This window comes from Strix uralensis, chromosome Z, assembly GCF_047716275.1.
Source record: "Strix uralensis isolate ZFMK-TIS-50842 chromosome Z, bStrUra1, whole genome shotgun sequence".
Taxonomy (NCBI): domain Eukaryota; kingdom Metazoa; phylum Chordata; class Aves; order Strigiformes; family Strigidae; genus Strix; species Strix uralensis.
Window position 1 is genome coordinate 52,701,633 of NC_134012.1, and position 25,276 is coordinate 52,726,908.

At 37.2% G+C, this 25,276-nt stretch overlaps 1 protein-coding gene across 1 annotated transcript in view; it reads left to right on the forward strand.

Moving 5' to 3' along the window:
• PRDM6 (PR/SET domain 6) overlaps positions 1-25,276 on the forward strand; it is a 72,985-nt gene that overhangs the window by 31,822 nt on the left and 15,887 nt on the right. The window contains exons 3-5 of the mRNA XM_074854946.1: positions 17,063-17,190; positions 20,881-21,005; positions 24,089-24,431. Of these exons, the coding sequence (XP_074711047.1) occupies positions 17,063-17,190; positions 20,881-21,005; positions 24,089-24,431 (596 nt within the window). The remainder of the gene's footprint in view (positions 1-17,062; positions 17,191-20,880; positions 21,006-24,088; positions 24,432-25,276) is intronic.

Consider the following 25,276-nt stretch of genomic DNA (forward strand, 5'->3'; position numbering starts at 1 on the left):
AATCTCCTGGAATTTGGAAGAAGTAGCAAAAAAGTAAATGACAACAGGAAATGTTATTTTTTTCTTTCAGGACTGTCAGACATTTTGTATAATACAGGATATCCTGTATACACAGTGAAATCAAATATGAATCACAGAACCACAGAATTGTCTAGGTTGGAAAAGACCTTGAAGATCATCCAGTCCAACCATTGACCTAACACTGACAGTTCCCAACTACACCATATCCCTCAGCACTATGTTGACCCTACTCTTAAACACCTCCAGGGATGGGGACTCCACCACCTCCCTGGGCAGCCCATTCCAACGCCTAACAACCCCTTCTGGAAAGAAATGCTTCCTAATATCCAGTCTAAACCTTCCCTGGTACAACTTGAGGCCATTCCCTCTTGTCCTATCGCTTGTTACTTGATTAAAGAGGCTCATCCCCTGCTCTCTGCAACCTCCTTTCAGGTAGCTGTACAGGGCGATGAGGTCTCCCCTCAGCCTCCTCTTCTCCAGACTAAACAACCCCAGTTCCCTCAGCCGCTCCTTGTACGACCTGTGCTCCAGACCCTTCACCAGCTTCGTTGCCCTTCTCTGGACACGCTCGAGTCATTCAATGTCCTTTTTGTAGTGAGGGGCCCAAAACTGAACCCAGTCATCGAGGTGTGAAAATGAAAAGCATACAGGGCACACTCTTTTCTGTACTGTCATGACAACTGTGCTTTTCCAAAGGTGCAGCAGCTTAAATTTCCAGAGATTCAGGAAAACATCAACTGCATCTGGACCTATTCTCTGTGCAGTTTGTCCAACACATGAGGTTTGTTGAGTGTGAGCAGACTGTGAACCATGACTTTTCTGTCCAGCATTGTTCCAGATTTCAACTTCTTGCTACTTCACATTTCATGATGTGAATTCTAAAAGTAGTTATATGCTTTTGGAATGCTGTTGAGAAGATTATTGGATATGCAGATGGATATTAATGGGGATCAGCTAAGGTCACTGACCCAATCTATATCTCACTGTCGAGCAAAAGTTACTGGGTTTTTTGTGACCATTTTTTGTCACCACCATACTTCTTCTCTACTTACACATCACAGGGCCAGCTATCCCAGGACACCATTTCTCCTGCATCTGCGGTGAAAGACTCCACTGTACATTTTGCTCTTCCATGTGCTGAACTTGCAGTGCTATCAGCAGCAGTGTTAAGTATGTAATAACTGAAAAATATTTAGATATCTGTGTTATATACTGACATCACTGTAGAATTGGAGATTATTATAGCAGTCAAAGTTTTGGGGACAAAAGACACACATCTATACTAAATCCAGGCTTCATTAGTCCTGCTCACTGAGCAACTAGCCTTTAAATTATGGAATGCTCCTGAATGTACCTCATTATTAAGCCTCTGGTAAGTGTCTTTTCCTCTCAGTCAGTTTGTTTATTCATCCTTGATTCCAAGAATTTGCTCAATTTTCTAGTAAGTATAATATATTTCCTACCCAGATGCCACATGGGATTACTAGACAATTTACTTATCTGGACAAAATAAATGTCTTTCTTTTGAAGCCTGGAGTAACTCACATCCTTCTCTTCTTTCTACTGAAGGCTGAAAAGTCTTTGAGAAAAAGAAGCAAAATCTTCCACAGTGACATATTATGATATTCCGGTGGATGATCCTGGGTATTTTTTGACAGGATGACTCAGCAGAGGCTAGAAACATAGTGCATTAACCTCTCCCGTCTCACTCTTCCCATACTCCCAGTTTCTTGGAGAGATTTTAGACAAATTTGAACAGGCTAAGATGACAGTCCTGGGATTGCAGCAGCTGTTTGGGCTGTCTCAGTACAGTGTCTTATCTGAAGTTGGCCATGACTCTCTAATAGCAGTGACTCCCTAATGCTAAGGTACTTTTTCATCTTCTTCTCTCACCTTTTACTGTAATTTTTGGCTGAAAACATTGGCCTCTTTAGTTTACTGTTGTTAGGTGGAGTGAGTTCAAGATATTAAGCAACCGAAGAGTTTGAGTTTAGGAATGTTTTCAAAATAACTATAAAATATTAAATTTATGTTATCCACAATACATTGGAGGTCAGTTTGCCCTCAAAACATAATGTCTGACAATTGTGCTTTCTTAGTGTGGGTTAGAAAAAGAATATAGTAGACTTAGGAAAACATCATAACTTAAGAAGTGACACATTTCAACAAAGACATAAAACTGTAGGCAGTTCAGAAAAGAAGCAAAACCTCAGAAAACCATTACTTCATTAGGACAAATATTTTATGTCTTTTAAAAGACTCCTTATTAAAAAGGGTGAGCTCTAGGACACTCATGTTTGCATGAAATCATAAATCTGCCATTTGAGAACAAGAAGTGCTTCTTTCTATGGATAAATTGATTTTTAATAGAGCTTCGTCAAATTCTTTGAAAATAGTTAATCTGAGTGGATAGTTAAGAGTCAACACACACTTATTTTTAATATTATCTCATTTTACAAGTGTAGTGGTCAAGCCAGTTAAGAAAGTCAGCACCATACAGTAAGTATGCAGTCTGTGAGGCATAAAAAAGAAGCTGAACAAGGGCTCATTTGCTTGCTTAGCAGGAATATATTCCTCTTGAGAAACCTCTTACACAAAATATACAAATGTACTCTTTTATTTCACACATTGCTTAGGTTCTCCTGCCCTTTCTTTAGTATGCCTTCCCCTTTCCCTTTGCGCTTAAATGTATGGGCTAATATATATGGCTTACCTACCTTCCCTATGGACTGGCAGCCAGAGGATACTAACAGGCCAAGAAAGGGCTTAGATTGTAATTTGTCTGCATGTAGATTCAGGGTTTAATTTCTCCATGAATGGGAGAGAGCTGGTAGAGCTCTGTACCCCTCTGGGAAACCCAAGGCTTTTCTCTTCTGGCAGAGGGGAAGTGCAGCAGTTCGTGTGTAGCTTGGGAAAACTGTGAAGTTGCACTCTCTATTAATCTCTTTGTATTTAAGCAGAGAATTTTTGTGATTATGCATGAGGGAGAAGAGACAAGAAAGGAGTGGGGAAAAGTTACGCTTTCGTCACATTTTCTGGGTCTCCCAATTCATTTAGTCTTATCTGTGTCTTTTAGATTGCACGTTCTTAGGTGCCATGACTGTTTTTATGTATGCCTTTAATAGACTATCACTGGTGTACAACAGATAACTAGTTACAAATTGTTGGGGTTTTCCAAGGAAACAGGTTTTTTTCCAGAGAATGCTGAGAAACTGAAACTGTTTGCATAAAAATGTCAGTTTCAGAGAAAGTTCTGATGAATAAAACTTTGGGGAAAATGGTTTAAAATCATCTAAACATGTTGTTCTTATATTTTCTAAACAGAAAGTTCATTTCTCAGTTCAGAACTTTCAGACTTAAAGTTCAGGAAGCTTATAATGAAACATTTTGTTGTGGTTTATAAAATCTTGAAATAATCCAAATGACTTTTTTTTAAAAAACCACCTTCCTCCAAAACATTTTGTTATTGTTATTGCTTTACAAACATTGTGAGATTTTGGCTATATCCAGTAAAATAATTTTGTATGCGGTTCTGCTAAATAGTGATTAATTTCCTCTTTGTGTTAGACTTTGAGGATAGTGGGAAAAATAATCAAAGTAAGAACTGGTTTATTTTGCTTTGTTTTTAGAATTTAGACTTGGGGAAAAAATAAAACTCATTTTTGATGAATAATTTTACTGTTAAAATTTTTGATATGGGTTGTAATCACTGATTTTATTGGTTTCTAATTAATTCATCAGCTTTGAGTTCCTTTGTAAAAAAGTCAGCATTTAAGGCAGCACTTGTTGCTCAAACTACTCTCTTATTTCTGAGATATACCCACTGCATCTGTGTTAGCCTACATAAGCTGTCTAAATATTTTCACTTAAAAATGTTTGGGACAAAAAAAATGCCCTTTTACCTAAAATTATTTTGGCACGGAGAACAGAGTTGCAAAGGCTGGAAGGATAAAGGTAAGATGCATAGTGTTAAAGATGAAACAGAAAAATGCAGAATGAAATAGAGAAAAAGATGAACACAAACCTTTGCAGTCAGTCCTTGGTTTTCACTCTAATGAGGCATTCTTGAGTGTTTTTCTGCTGCCTTAATAAAATCAGGGACAGAAAAAAGGAACATGATAAGACAGTGGCTGATGGGAGACTAGAGTCAAGTAAAGAGAATTTTGAGTCACAGTGGTTAGATATAGAAAAGAACGTTGGAATTAATAGTAAGAAAAATGTTTCTTAATCTATTTAGAAACAATGGCAGAGGAGAACCATAATAGCATAAATGATATTTTTGTAACAAGGTGCTATACAGTCATGGAACAGCATAACACATAGATCCAAATGTAATCATTTATAGAGCATATATATGTGTTGTATATAATTTTAGGAGTGGCAGTGTTTGATTCATTCCAGGAACAAGGAAAAATGCCTCCTGTTGAATTGCCAACACTGTTACTGTCAGCATGTCCGTGTTGCTTGGACATCTCCAGTCCCAGTACTGTCTTTTTTAGATACCAGATAGCTTCTGAGAACTGACTGAAGCCCTGCAGAATGTAGCTTGGCTCCATGCTCTCCTTTCTTGGAGAGAGGTTAATTTATATTTATTTGTAAATCTGTATCATTCTACAATTTTTAAAACTGAGTTCATGAGTTACATGTAGTTCAAATAAAGAGCAGGCTACAGCTTTACTGCTTATTTCTAGATCAAATTTGTCTGGACTGTTCTTTTTATTGTTATGAATCTAGAAGGTGGATACCTAAAGGGGAAATGCTTTATTTTTGTTATCATTCACATAATTTTCCAAAATAAGTGCTTCTATTCTCATCCATTGAGGCTCTCAGTCAGGTTTTAATTTTCACAGAGTGAAGATGTGATGAGTACATAGGCAGTTACTCAGATTTGCTGGTCATAGTCTGACATTAATTGCAAAACATAGGTTTACAACAATGGACTCTATCAAACATTGATCTTTTTGCATGTCAGCAAATATGGAAATGAAAAGGATGAAGGAAAGCTTGAGCTGAAGAGCAGTTGGAACCTCTTGTGTTTCATCCACCTCAATAGATAGGCAAAACACTGTAATGATGAGTCCACCCTTTATTTACAGTATACACAATTCGTGACAGTGGCTTTTATAACTAAAAATTACACTTAATAAATATGAGAAGATACAGGTTTTCTTGATTACTTAAGCCTAAATGTTTATTCAAGTGTTCATGAGAAGTTTGTCTTAATTTAAACAGAGCTAGGGCTGCTGAACGGATGCCATTTTTTTGATGTGGACTCAGTACACATGAAACAAGTTTTAATAACATCCACACTCATTTAACCAGTAAATGTATTCTGCACAGGCTTTGCTTCAGCATGGTTTGCCTGCTGCAACCAGAATGAAACTGAAGTTGACTTTTCATAGGTAGATTGTATTTAGGGGTTTTATCCTTCATTTCATGTAATAAAATGATTCCTGGGTTTAATTAAAAAAAATCAGAAGAAACGTGCGCAAATATTGCTGCTGTAGTTCAGAGCATTACTTGTATTTTCCCATTTGGTGTTGATGTTATGTAGAAGTTGGAGACACTAACATATTGTGGATATTGCTGCTGAGGAGAAGGGAAAAAGATAGGCTTGAAACACAGCCTGCAAGATGGCATAAAGCCAACACACTGAAAAATGGCAAATGTCACATTTAACAGCTGGACGCAGAAATATTTCTCTTTAATTTGGAAGGAGAAAATTTTTTTCACAGCAGGGCACTCTCAAAAGAGCAGAACATCAAAGAGGGTGGGTCTCCCCAGTCAAACATCATCTGGCTCCAGTGATGGAGCAAAATGAATGAACTGTCAGGACTTTTTTCCAGTGTGTATGTTTTTGCCAAGTGAAAAGTAAAAGGTTCAGTGGCTTGTTCTGATCACAGACCAAATCCTGATAATGGAAAGCTGATTCCCTAAAGTCTTCCTCTGATCAGCTGACAGGCAATGTCTGAAGAAGACCCCAGATTGATTGATGGTCCACTTTGTATTGATGGCCCCTGCCACCCTTAGAGATAAGTGAGATATGCCAAATGCTTAACAGCTCTGGAGGGCTCCTGTGATTGTGACTCAAGCAATGTTCTAATCTAATGTTATAATCCTCACAGAAACAAACTCTCTTCCAAAGAAACTTAACATGATACTTACCAATACCAGACCTGCACTCTGGCAAGAAAAGAAAACACTTCACATTCTCCACTATGCATCCACTAGCAACACCAGTACTAGTCCTTAATGCACCCTTTTCATCTGCTTCTTTACTCTGACTTCAGCCCCAAAGCAATTGCAAACTAACCATCACCATGCTGGTTTCCTGACAATCCTATGATCTAACAGATTTGAAGGAATAATAGAGCATAAGCATTTTTCCAATATAAAAACATGGTGACACAGTTTGTACAGCCATTACTCACTTGTTTTATGAGGAATCTCAGGCATAGTTTATCATATACTTTATTACTTGACCTTTTAATCATCATCTGGGGAACTTAACATTCCAGACATTCCAAAATATTCCAAACGAAGATCAGTGTGCCTCATTATTTAACACTCACAAAGAAATTAAGTATATTTTCTAAAATATGTCATTTTTACCGAAATGCCTCATTTATGGCGAGCCTTAATGACACATTTAAAAAAGTATTGAAAGAATTGTCTGTGGAGTCCATACTGTAGTAGTAAATGAACGCTCTGCTGAGATAGATGTTCTACACATACACTGTAAAGACATTCCCTGCCCATATTTACTTATGAACTCAGAGTAAAGATAAACAAATGGTGCACAAAAAAAAAGTATCAAAACCCCTGTTTTCTACAGCCGCAGGATCAAGATACACAGTTTAAGTGCTTGCTGTAAGTCATGTGACAAACCTTTTTTGGGGCTGAACCCAGGTGAATTCCAGTGTCTGAATAGAGATGCTCTAATGCCATTTTAAATCCTGGAAAGTATCTAAAACACAGACAGGGCTGACAGGTAAAGCACAGAACTTAAGGAGATATGCCTTCCTTTTGGAGCAGTCACTGGAGGCTCAGCAGGATATTCAGGGCCAGGGGAAACTGAAGTTTAGACACCTGAATATAAATTTGCACCCTAGTCCAGTGTCAAGCCTTATCAGTGGGTCACAACCATTGTGCTAGGCAGAAATGGTTTTGTCAGTGTTCTTGACATTGCTTGAAAGTGAGGTTACTTGTGGACAGGCTTTCATTTCAGAGGGCTTTTTTACATGTAACTTGTTTCTGAATTATGGGGGTTTTTTCAGTTCCTTTTTTCTCATAGAATGTCCATGGACTGTGAGTCAGGAATTTCAGAGTGAAGGTGGTGGAGGTCATTACTATCTTGTTAGCTGACAAAATGATCTCCAGACGTTCCTTCCAACCCCTGTGATCCCACAGTTCCCTGAAGTGCCCCTGACACTAAATGAGACCATAGTCTCTCATGGCACATGCGAAGGAAATATAAGAATTCCCCTTCTCAAGGCAAAAAGTCTTGCTTAGAAAGTTAGAGCAAATTATATATGCTTTTACCTGCCTAAAAAGCAGACAGGGATGTAGGGCTCCAAAGTGTCCAGGTAAGTCCTATTGGCTTCAGTGGCAGTTTTAAGTCTAACTTGCTGAAGGATTTTTGCCTGTTTTAGTACAGGATTGGGAGTGTCTCTAGAAGCTCTGTGCTTGAGAAGATACGTACATTTCTAAACCGGTTCTCAAAATGCTCATGTTGATATGGTATTGGAGCTTTAAAAAATCCTAAAGAAAAGAATGAGAAGACTCAAGTGCTTCAAAGTGAAAACAAACAAAAGCCCTGATCTAGCAAGCTTCATTTACAGAATAACTGTGCCATATATTCTGTGTGCCCTACTTTAACATGTCTGAAAGTATCGCTAAGCATTGAGGCTGGGATTTGTAAATCTAAAACCTGCTACCTTCCCGGAAGTGCTAATCCACACACAGATGCAGTTTTATGCACAAAGCTGTGAAAACACAGGTAGAAAACATGTTTTGAAAATGTACTCAACAGAAATTACAGGAGTGAGGGATAAAAAAACTCTTCTCTCCTTGTGCCATCAACTTCCTCTTGATCAGTAGTAAGGTAAGCCCCGAGTCACATTGGAACAACAGACCTTCCTTACTCTTCCTGCAATTTCCTTCCTTCTCACATATTAAATCAGGGCACTTTAGAATTATTTCCATTTATTAGTGACTTTTGGTCCTGAATGATTTCTCTAAGGTCATCGAGTTATCAGTAAGTCACCTTAGGAGCTATGTACCCACTCACTTGTTTCAGCTGCATTGCCTAGCTTGATGCTGAGTGATGAAATCTGCCAAAACTTGTTTTTGTACATGCTGCTTTGGAGTGCTGTGCTCTGTCACATTATGTTTATGGTTAGCTATTTCACCCTTTTAATTCTTTGCCCAACTGGTTGGGTGTATTGACTATATGGAAATAGGCTGAGAGAACATCTCAGCTGAATGACAGAGGACCCTTCTGGAATATTTGGTTGCTTTAAAAAATACGAAGCAAACACTTTTTAATTTTACTTTGTAATGTGTAAAGGTTTTGAGAAGCTGCAAGAAAATGGCCAAAGCTCTTTCATTACCTTGCAAAAGAATCAGTCATGTTTTCAGAGGCACTGGGGGCAACAAAGGTCACAACTGTCTTGATTCTCTGGCTCAGAATATCATTTTAGGAGCTTTGTTACTGAGTAAGTTCAGTGAGGCTTTCCAGATGAGTGAGAGTTTTCAGCATCAGACCCTTATAGTCTTCTTGTAACTCCCTCCCTGATATGCATACTGGGATATACATCTACCAGCCAACTAGTGTGAGAGTCTTCTGTTTGGGTTATTTCAGCTTTGATCATTTGCCTCCCTGTTTTTAAACAATCTTTTCCTTTTTAGTCTGTTTTTTTCCTGGTCTCTGGATACTGAGCATACATTGGCAACAATTTTTCTCTTCATGCTCTATGTCCCACATAAATGATACTGCAGAGAATAACTTCAGTCTGTTGCCTCCCCATGATCTTCTGCTGCTAAGGCTGCATGGGAATGCACTGCGGTGAGCAGGGTGGAAATATCAACACCAAGCAAACATGTCTCCATTGCATAATGGCCTATGGCCAGAGCACCACCGCTTTTTCTGCCCTATCACTGGACCTGTCAGTAGAGTGCAAAAGCTCACACTGAGGGGACCATGTTATGCCAGTGCATACTGGAAGAGCACCGGTCCTTTACAGACCTGTTTGCATGTGTGCAAAGTTCCTTCATGTGTGTTTTTTCTGCTCTGTGTCTTCCCCTTCTTGCCCTGTGTTGAGTAACACTGGTTTGTGTTATGTGTAATTCTTCCCTATTCCAGGACCTCCATGGGCTAGTGTCAAAACAAACCATTGAGACTTGACTTAAAAAAAAAATAATTTAATGAAGTCCACATAATCAGCAGGGCATTGCTCTCATGACACTTTATGGAATAAGGCCCCAGTCCTCCAACCGCTTACACAGATGCTTGATTTCAGACACGAGTAGTCCCATTGAGATCAATGGGACTACAACATGTGCGTAAGTGTTTGCTGGACTGGGGTCTAAGTGAGAGATGAAGCCTTTCACCTAGCACAGACAGTTCAAAACAATGTTTATAGTTTCATATGCTATAATCCTTTGAGAAACATTAAAACTAAATAGCTTTTAATATTAGTTGGCAAGTATTCTCTTTTATAAAATTTGCTAGATGATGCCTGCTAGATTAAAGAGAAGAAACATTAAGCAGATATTATAAGATGTACACTCCATATCAGATATGGCTAATTGTAGAAAATTGCTTTGAATAGTGTGAGCAGTTAAAGACCATTGGCTGTCAGGATATATTTCTGTGCATTTTCACAGAGGTGTTGCATCCCAGGGAGATTATTGCCAACAAATGTTGGAGAACATTTCAGTCTGATTTTAACCAGTGAGACCTTCTGGCATTTCCTCCTTGCTCATTTATTTCAGATTTCTATCCTGTTAATAGTTTATAACAGTTCATAATGCTTCAGTGCATTTAAAAACATTTGGAAAAGTTCATGCTAATTCAAAGTATAAAGAAATTGACACCATTTGCATGTACTACAAAAATTGCAAAACCAAAAATCATTCTTTAAATGAACTGTTGCATTTCATACATGGCAACAAAATATTATCCAGTTATTTAAAAAATGGAAGCACTTTGAAGTAAATAACTAGTTATTAACATAGATTTATTTCACATACATGTAAAAACTGTAGTAACTAGCCTTCATTATTTACATAATAATAAAAATAAAGCATTCTTATTTCATCATGCACCAACAAGCTTAGATGTTATCTGTATTTATAATTCTGATTCTGATATCTGTCCATATAAAATCTGAAGACATATTTTAAGTGGCAAAACAAATCCGCTAGTCTTATCAAGCAACAGTGGAATATATGAGAAGCATTTATAATGAATGTCTTTCAGAAATAATGTCCATACAGATGAATAGGGAACTTGTCCAAATGTTTCAGCTTATAGTAAAATGAGATTGCTGACATGTATACTATTATTTTTTTATATCAGTTTTATGTGTGTAGTTGGTTATTACAGATTCAGTAATATTTATTAGACATCAAAGTTAGAGGTATCACAATGTGATAAATACACATTTCTTTATACTGGTTAAGAATAATTTGCCTCTTTACTGTATAGGTAACCTAAAGGATAGTATGCCATTTACAAAGTATTTCAGTGTTTGAGATGTGGTCTTTGTAAAGGATGTGATTATATAATGTTATAATTATCTATCAACGTCAGTGTTTCTTTTTAGTTAAGCTATATTTGGAGACTTTTCCATACATTGCAGTTTGTTTGAGAGTTTCATTATATTTCATAATTTCTATTATATAGGGACACTAAGACTTCTTAAAATGGATTCTGAACAGCCTGACTTGGTCACCAAGGTAGTGAATGAAAGCAGAAAGATGTGATGGCTAAATGCATGATTGTTTCTACACAGCTTTCTCATTCAATGTGTAAGAGGGAGAAGATGCATATTCAGAAGGGCCCTCCTCCTCTAAACCAGATGCCCAGCTCCTAATATTAAAGACAATTGAAGTCTAAAAGCATTCATTCTTCAAACAGTTGTTATTATCAAATACGAACCCAGCTGTAGCTTGATTTTGAGCCTAAATTATGCTCCTTAAATGTAATCTATTCAGGGTATTTTGTCAGTTGTCTCCTCTCTTTCAGTTCCTGCAGCATCTTCTGAACGTTTCAAACTTTCTAGATAATGAGGTCCTTTGGCAGTGTGTTGATTCAGAGGGAGCTAGGCACCAATGTACTACACAGAATCCAACTTAAATGAGTAAGTTATCAAGTCATGCATACAATCCAGTTTGCTTTCAGTTTGACAAGATTAGAAATGCTAACAAATAAATAATGTACACATGTCATAGTAAACACTAGAATCCATTGGCATTTTGCTTAACAATCACTGCCTTAGGCAAGTTGAATCACTGAATTTTACTGTGCACTTACCTGTGTGAGTCTCAGACCTTTTCAGAAAAGTGAATGTTTGCTATTTCTTCTGCTTTACCAAGGAACTAACCTTCCTTGACATTTATTAAGATGGCTGTAGAGCTCTGTTCTACCAGCACTGCCACTGAACAGTCTCTCCCAGTCTATCAAAGCATATATGTATTCAACTTTACTTACAGTACTAGTTTATTCCAGGGGATGAATACAATGCTGTAAAGCAAATTAAAAAAAAAAGGGGGGGGGGGGGGGGAAGATAAAGAAATGTCAGTTTCCTTCAAAGGAAATAATCAAATAGTGGAACCAGTCTAAAGAGGACTATAGCAGACACACAGATCCTGGGCCTTTTTGCCTGAAGCTTTCTTCTCCACATATCCAAATGAACAAATAGACAGAGAAACACAGCCTGAGAGGCTGAAGAGTTATGGGCCATAGGGAGGAAACTGGACCCCAATGTTTAGGATGCATCAGAAAGATTCTGTCAGGCAGTGGGTCTCGCTGGCTCTGACAAAGCAGGGATGCTCTCTCTAGCTTCAAGAATAGGCTTTATAGGTCTAGTCTAGACTGTAATCTTCCATAACTGCACACCTTTTACAGACTGTCAGCTAAGTACCCAGGTTTATAACCATTGCTCTTTCTGGAATTGTTTTCAACTTCTGTTTAGGATACAGTCACCTGTAGAGGATGTAGTGTTGTTATGTCAAAAGCAAGGTTTCACAGTAGTGAGATTTGCCTAATGTAGAGATTATTCAGTTCTGATATACAAGCCAGTGAAGGAAGAAGCTTTCAGTGTTGCTGAGTCTTGTAGGGTCATACATTGTTATAGAAAGAATATAACTTGTATGGATCCTACCACATCTGACAATTCAGTCTGTTTCATCAGACTGTTACAACCGTTTTCTCTGTATTTTCAGTAGTTTAGAGTACATCTGTGTTTTTTAAATGCACAGTTGGTGATTTATGAAATGTTTGTACTCATCAGAAGTACTCCTTGCTATCTTGACTCTTCCCACTGAAGTCAAGGGTAGAACTTCTTGTGGGAGGAGAAAGCTAATGCTGAGTGATTTGAAAATCCTATGACCTTATGTATGTGACGTTAATGAGAATAGCAGTGAACAGCAAAAAGCAAGATTGTCTACTAATGGTAAGAATTAATTCATGCATGTTTTGTGGTTTTCTTCACATCTCTTTTGATGTCTTGCAACATAAAAAATGGTTCTAATAACTACTTTTACAATACAAATGTACATGCAAAGAAAAATTCCACTTTCAGGACCAGACTTTTCTCCCTCTGTCTGGAAGGAGAATGAGAGGTCAATTAAATTGTATGCTAATACCTTTTTTATTTGACTAAATGGAAAAATAGAATGCAGGCAGAATTTCTAAAGACACAATCCTTTAGCAGGCCATGGAAAGAGAACAAAGGAAAGCAACAGATAGAGAGGAAGGAACTCCAACAAACTAACCATTTTTGCTCTCCCTGTCTCTTCTGTGAAATTGTTTTTAATAGCTTCATATCTTGGCTTTCTCTGCAGCTGTGCTATTACATTTGGGCTCCTCTATTCTAAAATTCTGTGGCTTCTGTACCAGAAACTGGAACAACAGTCTTTATTACTGGAATTACCTTTGCCCCCATCTATCCAAGGGAGCAAGACTGACTATGTCAGTACTGAAGTAATTGAGAGTTCTCAGAAGGCTCTTTAGCGCTCTGTCTTATCTGTTAATACTACTTAAATCTTACATGGTCCTACCTAGACTTGGTATGTTGCCAGAGTGACAGATGTTCCAGCAACTGTTGTTTATTTTACTTAGTAATGGTTGTTCATAGAGCATCACTTATATGAGATGTTGTGTGCTTTAGAAATTATATTATTATTGCCACTATGTGTTGTTATTATCATTGTCATGATAAGTTTCAGTATCTAGAGCCTCCAAATAATTATCAATAACCAATCCAACAGGTAATAAATCCAGTCCTTCATATTTAATTTATATTTGCACACTGTTACAAGATGAACCTGATCAGTATTAGTACATTCGTATCCTACCTGCTTTTTCTCATATTTCCCAGTTGGAATGCATGTGTAGGTCATGAGTATTGGTGGTACCCTGTAAGAAATTTCATCATATACCTCATGCCTTTCTGTATTTATGTCTTGGGTGTTTGTAAGGAAAGAAATATAAAAAAAGGAAAAGACAGGACTTGAATTGTGCTGGTTATACTTTGGAATTACTTTCTTGGAAAATGAAACTGTTTCTGTTGTATTCTGAAATCAAAGGATGACATTTGCAGAATAATAATATGCTTCACATTCTGAGTCTCTTGATATGTAACATACCAGTGAACTACTTGTAAATAGTCAAGAACCTGTTAAGAAGTTAATTAATTATATAGGAACTGCTAAGGAGGAACGCAAGTCATGTTAAATGAGAAGGTGAGTGTGGTCCTCTTTTATCAGACTCTGGTCTCTGCAAGCAGTCTGGTGCATTCCTCAAAATTGGAACAGACCATAAAAAAAAAACCACTTAAAGCTTTGAAACACTTAAAGAAAAACAAAAAGCCCCTTAAAACTCAGCAAAAAAACAGTTAACAAGTATTTTGGGTCAGAAGAGGGAAAAGATCCAGTGAGCAGTTTAGGTAACACTTCCATGGTAACCAAAGTAGAAAAATGAAATAAAAAGTTTTGTTTCCACTGCTTAGACCAATTACTGTTGTGAGATACAGAAAAAAATGCACACATTCTCCATAGGGATTTGGAGAAATGGTATTTTACTTTGCCATGAGGCTCTTGCAATGTGTTAAAAGTTATGCCACTTTAGATGGATGTAGTGATCTAGTGAGGTAGTCAGAGATTTTCAGTTACATTAGTTTATCACAAGATTCTGCAGTAGTTTTTTTAAATAATACTGTGAGTGTTTAAGTAACACAGATGCAGGCAAATATGTATATCCATATAGTTTGTTATAATGCCTGGTTTCACAATTTATGCTACAGGTTTGCTTTTCCTCTCTTATGGTAGGTCATGGTTTGCTCCCTCATGATAGTTTCTTCAGGCAATTATACAGTGGTTGCCAGATTTAGGCAACTGTAAAATGAATAAGAAATGGTGCACGATGGTAATATGAATAATAATAACCACATCGGTTAAGTTTTTTCAGATTTTAACCTGTATTATGCAATTTGACAAATTAACAGAATCAATGTAGTGTTGCTATTTCCCTTCTAAGGTTAGGGTTTCTGCTTCCTTACAGCTGGTTTTCATTCCTGTAAGAGCAGGGATGAGAACGCTGTGGGATGGATTCTGACTATGCAGTTTAATTTGCAATGTCAGTAATATGCCCCCCAGGGAAGGAAAGCATAGTGTCACTGATCTAACCATCAGTACTTGCAAGAATAAAGCATTTGAAAATATTTAGTCTTGCTTGTAGAGCAGTCCTTCCTACTCCAGGCCAAGGCCTGAGAAGGTTCCAGTCCTGCATTTTCATGGCAGGTTTTAATTTCTGTTGTCAGCTCATGACCGTCCATATACACAAAGTTCTGAGTAGGTCCCTGTGTCTAGATATGACTGTCAGTACTGATTATGGCAGTCTTCTTTGTCTTTCCTGTTTCATATCATCTGGGGATTAGGAAGCTATCAGCTCTTTATTTATGGGAATTGTGTTTGCCTCACGTTAAGCCATATATTGTTATGTTAGTAAGCACCATGTAAATGAATAGATAATAAACACTGTGCTGAGACTGTTTGGATAGATATTGCCAAAATGGTCCCAGCCAAGCAAGCACTGTTAGTCATTAATTTTTCCTTCTCTTCCTTTCTGTAGGCTGATTTCCTGTAAAACTTTTTCATTTCCATTATAAATTTTTATTGTTTAACATATGTTGCTCGTATATTCAACATACATTAACATGTTTACGTAAGAATAAGTCCTTGTTGATAATCAACAAGCTACTATATATAAAAAGTAAATTAAATCCCTCATACTGCAACATTTGTTTGCCTCTGAGGACCCCTTCTGATTTCTCTGACTTTATTCCATCAGTCAGTGCATGTTGGTGTAGCATCTTGCTTCTCCAACACAGGAGCATCTGGCCAGGCTCCACCTGGTCCTTGTCACAGTCACTCAGGAACAAACGATAAGTATCTCTGTGGACACTTCCGTGTCTCTCATTCTTTAACAATGGATATATTGCTCCTGATTACTCCCAGTCTCTCTTGGTCAAAAGCAAAAGCGAGGCTGTCTTCTGAATTTGAGACTGTTATGTGGTGGAGTAAAGAACTGGATTTCGATTCCTGTGTACGTTCTTGTGTGCATTGTAGGAAACATTCTTTTAATAAATCAGAAATATTGAATATAGTCACATAATTTCTGTGATTATTCTCTTGATATTGAAATAAAAATGCAAGATTTTTAATTTGCTTGCTCTAGAAATGTTCAATTCAATGTAATAAATGTGCTTCCTTTTTAATTAGCAGAATTAGTACTTTCAAGAAGACATTGGTTTAGGCTTATGCAATTTCAAAAGGGATAACATTTTGGGGGTAAGATCATTAAAGCAGATGGTGTCTGTGGAGGGGCAAAAGATCTGAAGAACAGCTTTGCATCAGATAAGCACCTAATTGTTCAGATGCATTTCTGAAGTTGAACAAAGTAGTTGCATAACAGGTAAATATCTTGTTAGACCATGTGCTTTTACTAGGAATAACACTTCCTAGATAATATTTTTTAAGCAGTCAGAAGAGCAGGTATGCATGAAACATGTATCTTTTAATTTCAGAGCCATCAGAGCAATTTTATTCTTTGACTTCAGAGAGACCATCCATGAATAGCGACATACTACTTCTGTCTTTTTTTAAAATCACTGTAACTGGTTCTCATGTCCTTAGCAGGGATATAATGTTTAGAAAGACCTTGATTCCCTCAGGACTGATTTCTCATTTACTACTTCAAAAATTATATGTCTTAGGGGAGCTTCTAAAGGCATCTTCAACTCTGTTTTTCCTTCTAGTCTCATTTGTTTTGGTATTATGAATCGTATAACTCCCTAATGTATCATGTGAGGTTGCTGAAGTACATGCTCTTGCTGCAACTGAGATGTGAGGAAAAGGATACTTGTTTAGGGGTTACTACTGCCCCTTGCTCAGATGTTTCAGCCATTTCAATACAGGCTTTACATCCAGATTTTCTTGTTTGTCTGGCAGTTCATTATTTAAGGCCAGCCTGTCAAAATAGGTTAAATATTCTTTGGGAAACATAGTCACATCTTTGAGACACCACAAATATGTTTAATACAAAAAGATTGGCTTGATAAAAGAAGCATGATAAACTTGCATCACTCAAAATACTCTTCTGCTGTTCCGTGTAGATTTTTAAGAGCCTCAGTACATAATGACAAATCTCATGGCAATAAATTCCTGGAAAAGGCACAGAGAGACATCAGCAGAGCAGTGAAAATGATTGCTGATGATTTGTTCTAACTACTTGACCTTGTGACATCTCCCCCAGATATATGACCAAGATGGGACACTGCAGCACTTTATTGATGGTGGAGAACCCAGTAAGTCAAGCTGGATGAGGTATATCCGATGTGCAAGGCACTGCGGGGAACAGAACTTAACAGTCGTTCAGTACAGGTAAGGTACATTTTGATTTACTCAATGCAACAAACCGGAAATATTTTTAGTGAAAAGGCAGGCTGTAGTTGTCACCAGTACTATTGCCTTTGGTTGCAAAGACAGTAGCAGAGCTTTTGTGAATGTGGTTGGGGCAATACAAAAGCTACAGAGTGTAGCGAAGATGAGTTTAAGTTTTGTTGCCCTGAGCTGAAGCCATTGTAGTAAGCATGCTGGACCCGGAGCTTCTGGGAACAAGTATGGCCCTAGGCTACTCGTGTGACTTCCACACTGCACAGAGCCCTCTGCATATTTTCAAACCGTCTGATAAGAAGCAGGCCAACACAAGCAATCTTCTGCCCTTAAAGGTGCCATGTGCTAGAGGAAGGGTAAAAATGGCAGGAGTTTTGAACCCAAAGGCTTTCTGGGAGTCCGTCATGAGACATGTATACACCTAAAGCTTATACACTGAGTGCACCTGCTAGCCAAGATTGCTAGTGCTTGTTCCTCCTTATGTCGCTGGCTAGAGAAGGTCAAAATGTGAAGAAAAATGTGAAGAAATTATGGTGCATTTTACTTTGTACTCACAAACAAATCCAGAAAACCCAGACAATGCATTACATAAATACATGATCTCAGCTATAAACAAACCTTTTGCCTCAGAATCAGAAGCAACTGCTTGGCTTTATTAAATGTGGTAGGAAGCACATCAAAGAATGCCCCGGGCTTGCCAGTTGCAGTGAGCAGTCCTGATTTTTGCTGGTTGCTTTAGAGAGTGGAGTTTCTTTTCTTTAGGAAGAAAACTTATTTCAGGTACCTTTAAAATTAAAAATAAAACATACAAAAGCCAGCTAAAATGAAATATATATAAAGTTTGATTATCCCATAGTGTTCCAATTTAACAATGGTGAAATTGTTCAATTGCATTTTCAGCTTTTTTATTCTCTGGCCAGTTGACTGAATAATGCTTCAGTTAAAAATTAACAATACTATTTATACATTACAAATCTTTTATTATACCCTTAAATATCTGATATCTATAGCTAAAATCCCATTGGATTTTAAATAAACATGCTGGATAATGAATAAAGATTGCCGCGATGAAAGAGTATTTTTGTAGGTATCTTGTGAACTATTCCTCAGTGTGGTGGTGTGTGCACACACATATATATATAAAAATAAGAAAAAAAAAATGAGTACACATATATAGATGACAAACCTAAATGAAAAGTGAGCATGAGAAAGCCATTACACATCTGTCAATATTAAGTGGATTTTACAACTCTCCTTTCATGATGGAGTTTCTACTTAGAGTTCCCTCTGTTGATCTGTTTTCGATTACTTCAGATCTTTATAAAATGAACTACAAAAACACAATTTAAAAAACTGGCATCCATCACCAGTGACTGCATCCAAGTGTAAGAAAATAGAAAAGTTGGATACTGAAAAACCAGCCTAATTTTTATTGTACATGGACGTCCTCCTCACAGAAAGTCAGCTGGTTTAAATTCATTCTGTTATGATTTGTAATATCTAAATGGAATTTTCTTCAAAGTGCTCTTGATTGATTGACCCTTAGCTGAACGTTTTGTTTTTATTTTGAGGCTGACAATAATGTTTGTTGGCATGTGTTCTGCTTCAACTGCGTTGGGACGCCATGAAGCTATCTTTATGAGTCATCCAACCACAATACTAAATACATGTCAGCAAAGGAAATATTATCCGAAAAGGGAAAAATCCCTTTGATGTACTTCAGCATGCAGAGATTTCTGCGAGTTTTGGAAGCTCTGCACGCTTGTAAGGGATGGTGTACGCTTACACTTCTTTTTTCCCTGCCTACTCCAAGCCTCACAGACCACCCATTGCTCAAAAACAGTTCTGCTCTTTCAGCGGCAAAGTGTGTCATTTGGTTTTAGCACATTCATTTGCCGGGCTGCTGTGTTTATGTTAAGGGAAGCCAAACTGAGAGATGAAATGTTACAAGGGTGAAGTACAAAGTAGACTCAATTTTTCTCAAGTTAGGAGATGCTGGTAATTTATAGCATGGCTCCAATTTTCATTTTTGTGTAACAGTGGAAAGAATTAATGAAATGCACAGCTCTGGGAAGAAAGAGAGGGAGAAGAGGAGAGGAGAAGGAGGAGAAAAGGAGAGGGGGAGGCACAAAGGGGAGAGTTTTTGTCAGATATTCATAGAAGGGTAGGAAAACCGTTCTGCTTAGCTAGCAGTGCCCTCCTGAGACAGGGTGGCAGTAAGCGAGGAAAATAACAAGATAAATGAAATTTTTGCAGCTGCTAGTAAAATATTGAGAATCTGCACTTTTTTATTGATCTTTATGATCCTGTTGCCAAGAGCCACTTTGCGGTGACAAAATATGTTGACAAGTGCATATCTCACTGCCATGAAAAATGTGGTAAAAGATTCTCCTTATGTCTGCAGTGTTATACAAGGAACAAATTGCATCGCTACAGCCAATTCTTTATAGAAAGTCTAAATTTAAGGCCTACCAACCCTAAACACTTTTATCTTGAACTTCAGGCTAACGTTTGTAGCAATTCTTCACTCAGAAAACCGGTTGAGGCCTAACATTTTTTTTTGGTCTATAGATGGTTTTCTGCCTTACATAAGCTGTTATAAAAAATGGTCATTTCTTGGTACTTTGACTGTATCATTTTGGTATGTAATTCTTCAGTGAGACTGGAGTGTTCTTCTTGTATATATTGAATTTCTATCCATCTCACAGGAGTGTGTTTTTACTGTCCCATGTGAAGCCTAAGGGAAAGCCGCTACAAACTGATAACATTTTTCTTTTATCTTGTGCCTGATTCTAACCTTACACAGTTTTTGCCTGCATGTAAATCTGTTCACTGTAGAAGTATCACTCTGAAGCTATTTACATCAGTGCAAGATCAGAGTAAGGTTCTTGTTTTTATGCTAGAGAATCTAGGATTTTTCCTATTTTTTCCCTCAACTCCCAGTTCAGTGGTCTAGGAATATCCACAGTCTTTTCCCACAGAGCAATGTGGTAAGATATCACATTTATGGTAAAAGTAATTTATACTTACTGAAGGATCATTGATGTTACATTGATGCCATACAGGGGAAGATCTTATGGTGGCATGCGCAGATTAACCCCGTTTTTTTATTTCCCTAAGCCAAAGTCTATTCTACTCAACAACCCAAGATATCTCTCTCTCTGGTGGTATATTGCTGTAATGAAAGGCCACATCATGCTACTACAAATTTCTTGCTAAAAGAACTTATTCAAATGAAAGAACTGTTGTCTATTTACCCCTAAAATATGTTAACTTTAGCTTAGATGACAAATGCTAAGCTGTTTAAATGGCTGAACTTAGTGAACTCTGTGTACCACTCTGATGTTTGTACTGTGTGAAAAAATGTAGCATTTCTAAAATCACTTTAAAAGGCACATTGCAAGAAAATATCTGTCTTGTCATAAAATCTTGGTGCTTTTAAAATCTTAGTGTTTAAATTATGTTAGGTACAAAGTGCCTGTAAGCCCTTTGTTAGACTGTGCTACAGGAGCAAAGTCCTTCCTTAATGATAGACTTGGTTTTAAATCAGTAAGTTTTTCATTTAGTTATCTGCAGAAATGCTTCCAAAACAATGGATTTATACTGCAATACTGTGTATGATAAGAGGAGAACATTCTATTCCTAAATTAGGCAATTTTTTATTTTTCTCTTGATTAGGTCAAATATATTCTATCGTGCTTGTATAGATATCCCCAGGGGCACCGAACTGTTGGTGTGGTACAATGACAGCTACACATCTTTCTTTGGAATCCCTCTCCAGTGTATTGCACAAGATGAAAATTGTAAGTTCTTCCTTGCATTTCTACCTGTGTAAAACAGAATTCCTGTTTCATATCCAATCAGCTATTTTCCTAGAGTATTTTAAGACATACTAAATGAAAGTATTATATGTTTAAGGTAAGCTTGATGTGTACAAAATAAAACCTGAAGCTGATACACTTAAGTTGTGCAAAATCATCGTATGGTTATCTAATAAATTGAGGTGTTTGGAAGTGTGCAGATATGTGCAAATAAATAGCAGATTTCCCACCACGGCAGCCCCACATAGCTTGGTAGTGTGTAGAATCACTCCTCCTTATAAGGGATTCATTCCTAGTCTATTCTTAACCAATTTGCTTTGCCCTCTCCATTGTTATCAGATCTATCACAGAACACTGTCTTGCCAAACCAGTAATGTATTGCAGGTCCACGAGGCCTCTGTTAGTGATTCGTCATTCTATTACCACTGAGTATGCAGAGAAAAACTTTGTCTGACTGATTGTAGAGATGAGATCCTTGTGGTTAAAAGGTAAAAGCCATCTCTTCTAAATATAAACTGAGTGTAAGTAGCCTGAAATTACAATGAACCTCCATTCCATCCTGGCCATCCCCATTTCCATCCATTCTTCTATCCTTTCTCAATATTTTATTTTTAGTTTGCTAGGAATCATCACAAAATTAAACATGTATCATAACACAGACCCAGTGCAATCTAGTGCTGGATACCTTTGTCTGTAACGGGAATGGGTGATCCAAGCATGCCCTTCAGTTTCACTGTTTGTGTATGGAACTTGATTAGAGCTTGCATCAAAGACCTCTCTTCCATTTTGACAGCTATGTGTATCTACGTGGTGGAAGAAACCAATAATGGATGCCTGATTGATTTTGGTCTAAAGTAACCTTGTGGCTGACCATGCTTAATCAATTTAATCAATGTATTCTTTTGGTCAGGTACTTGGATACTTAAACAGCAGTGCTAGGATGAACTCGTGTCTTGTAACAACTTAAATACTGAACCATGCAGCAATAAAACAGCAAGATAGCAGGGATTAAACTGTCAAAAATAAACATCCTTTCTCATCTTAAGTTTTCAAATCTGTTGGTCTTGAGAAAAGTTTAAAAGAAATTTAATTACTGACAATAATGTTTGCTGATAAAACTCATGCTTTGCAGTGTACGATATAGAAATATTGTTCTTTCTTTTATGAGCTGAAGTTTACAAAACCTTTATTTGAAAAGCAAAACCTTATGGCTAAAATCTCTAAATATTGTCATTTGCTATTTTGTTGTGAGAGAAACCACAGTTTCATTCACAGAGAGACTGACACGAGTAGATGAAAATTATCTCTGAGCATTGAGCCAACTGCAGACTGGGTTAAGTGCCACTTAAGCCCTCAGAGTAGACCTTCTGCATAGAGGTATTTTCACCCAGTACAAACTCTGCTTTTGTTACTTAGGTCTTTAATATCCTGATCTTATTGCTTCTCTGGACTTTTATGAACACAATTACAAAAAAAGGTGATCTGCTTCTTGTGTGGGAATGTTGGGGCAAATTGAAAGTATACAAATTGTCCATTGTACTGAAGAGACATAGATGATGCATTATAGGTCTGGAAACTTGTGATGGGCAGTCCCATCAATGTAACTATACTTGGAAATCAGGTCCTCAGATACTCCAGAAAAGAATAGCCTAGAAAGGACCTCAACAATAAGTAAATTACATAGCATGTGATATTACAATATTGGAGTCATTATGATTGATGGAAGATATTAGAACATAACTCTGTGAAGTAACTTTCATTATTTAACATATTACCAAAATATTAGTATGTATTACTTTTTTATTGTATATTAAATACTGTTGGATGATTCCAGCTCACAACTGAAATTTAATTCTCATATTTCATCATGATTTACCTTAAAAGAGTCGCAGTTTCTAACCACCTGTTTAGTAGGTGTTATGTACCTATATGTGGATATGTACATACAAATACTTTGTGACAGTAACTAAATGTGTGAACATATGTAGACATAGACATATGCATACAATATTTAATTTTAAAATCCTGATTAAAAGATTATCTCATGAGGTTGAGCATGACAACATTAGAAAGCATGAGAAGATACTGGACCCAGGTGACCTAAATTACATTTCTTTTTGCATTGTGGTACAATCTTTCATTAGCTGACCCCATTTTTCCATAGGACCCTTGCTTCATTCACTGCATTATCTAGATGGTACTCAAGGAGCAAGGCAGCTGTTCAACTTTCTTCTATATGTTTGGCCTTCTGCCTTCTTTATCATGCAACATTCAAATTCAGCACTAAATCACTTCTTTGTGAGAACAGTATATTGCATTTGTTGCTGAAATATCTGAGTGCCTCATAAGCCATAGTTAATTGATAATTGTCAGACCTTCATGGGACTAGAAACAATTTTTGTTCCTATTTTGTAGGTGGAAAATTGATGCACAAAGATATCTCTGCCTATACTTTGTGTTGTCTTGTGGTGATCCAACTGTTATTATTAGCCTTAATCATACAAGACATAGTGAAGTCACTGGCTTTGTACTGTATTGGCTGTGTGACCATTTGTGAGATATAATAGTATAATATACTTAGTGGCTGCCCTTTAAAAGGATAGAGAACTATTGCTGCAGTAGATATTTAAGCCCTGTTGTATCTCAAGGAGTGTTGGAGCAAGGATTTTTTTCCCATGCTCTCAAAATTCATGCTTGTCTGTGATATAACAATCGGACATGTTGACTGCAACATGCAGAGTCAGGGTATCAGAAGTGCAGCAGCACTTTCTTTCAGATGGAAATCCCATGTGCAATAAATGTATATCACGGTCAGGCTTCTCTGAGTCCTTTCAGTTTCAGACGCCCCTTTACATGAATTTTCATTTCAGTGTCACAGAATCAACATCATCCATTCAGATCATTGTCTCATTCAAGCCCATTTTTTGTGCATTGTTAAAATAAAGTTGTTTAATTCTAGTGTCAAGAAAATGGATGTTGGTATTTTTTTTTGGTATCTCCCAACACTGTATTAGTTTTAAAAAGGCATAAAAAGGATCTTATTTACTTTTCTTGTTTTCTCCCAGTGAATGTCCCTTCGACTGTAATGGAGGCCATGTCCAGACAAGACACCCTACAGCCATTTAATAAAAGTAGCAAACTATCCCCTGCCACTCCACAGCGATCCATAGTATTTCCACAGACTCCGTGTAGCAGAAATTTTTCTCTCCTGGATAAGTCTGGGTCCATCGAGTCAGGATTTAACCAGATCAGTGTCAAAAACCAACGAGTTCTTGCAAGCCCAACTTCAACAAGCCAACTAAATTCTGAGTTCAGTGACTGGCATCTTTGGAAATGTGGGCAATGCTTTAAGACTTTCACCCAGCGGATCCTCTTACAGATGCATGTGTGTACGCAGAACCCTGACAGGTAAAGCCCAGGCTCTCTTTATTTCTGTATCTACTGATAGCCAGATCCACTGCTTTCTTCTTTTATCAAGCTGTTATCATTTCCAAAACCAAACCATTATTAGGAGAGGCCTGTACGACATAATTCATCTTCAGCTGTGTGAAGTAAGCCGATAAAAACCATTGCTTGACTTCACTATTTGTAAAAACACTTGGTGCCTAAATGTGCAGATAAAAGGAAATAGCTAAGGATATAATCTTGGTTTTGGAATGGTTTGGTACATCTGATGGAGACAACAAAATAGAAGGAAAATATATGAATATCATAGATGGAAAAATGAGTTCAAGATAATTAAAAGTCTCTATGTCTTCCAAAGATAATCTAACTTGCAGCTCAGTGGCTGTCACAGTCATTTCAGGGTTCACCTATAGTGTGCAATGTGTATGAACTTAATTAAGTACTAAGAGGTAATGAATTGGAATTTTTTGCTTAGTACTATTTTTCTTCAGAGCATACAAACCCATAAATCGTGCAAAGCTGTCAAAAGGAAATACCTACTCCACTAGTGATGTGGAGGAAAACAGATGCCACTTATTCAATAAACTAATATCCACACAGAAGAAAAATGTTGACTAGATACCTCAGAGTCAAAGTTGGTTTGAAAGTTTGTCAATACAGAATTTTATGGCCGTGAACTGAGGATGAAATTTAGCTGAACAAGTGAATTAAAATTTCAGGTACTCTGACCGGTGGCACAGTAAATATAATGGAACCATTATTTATGAATCAAAGCTGGTTTATTTGACAATTTTGATAGCTGGCAGGACAAAAGACAAAAATCAAATTAATTCAATAAAAAAGGCTGC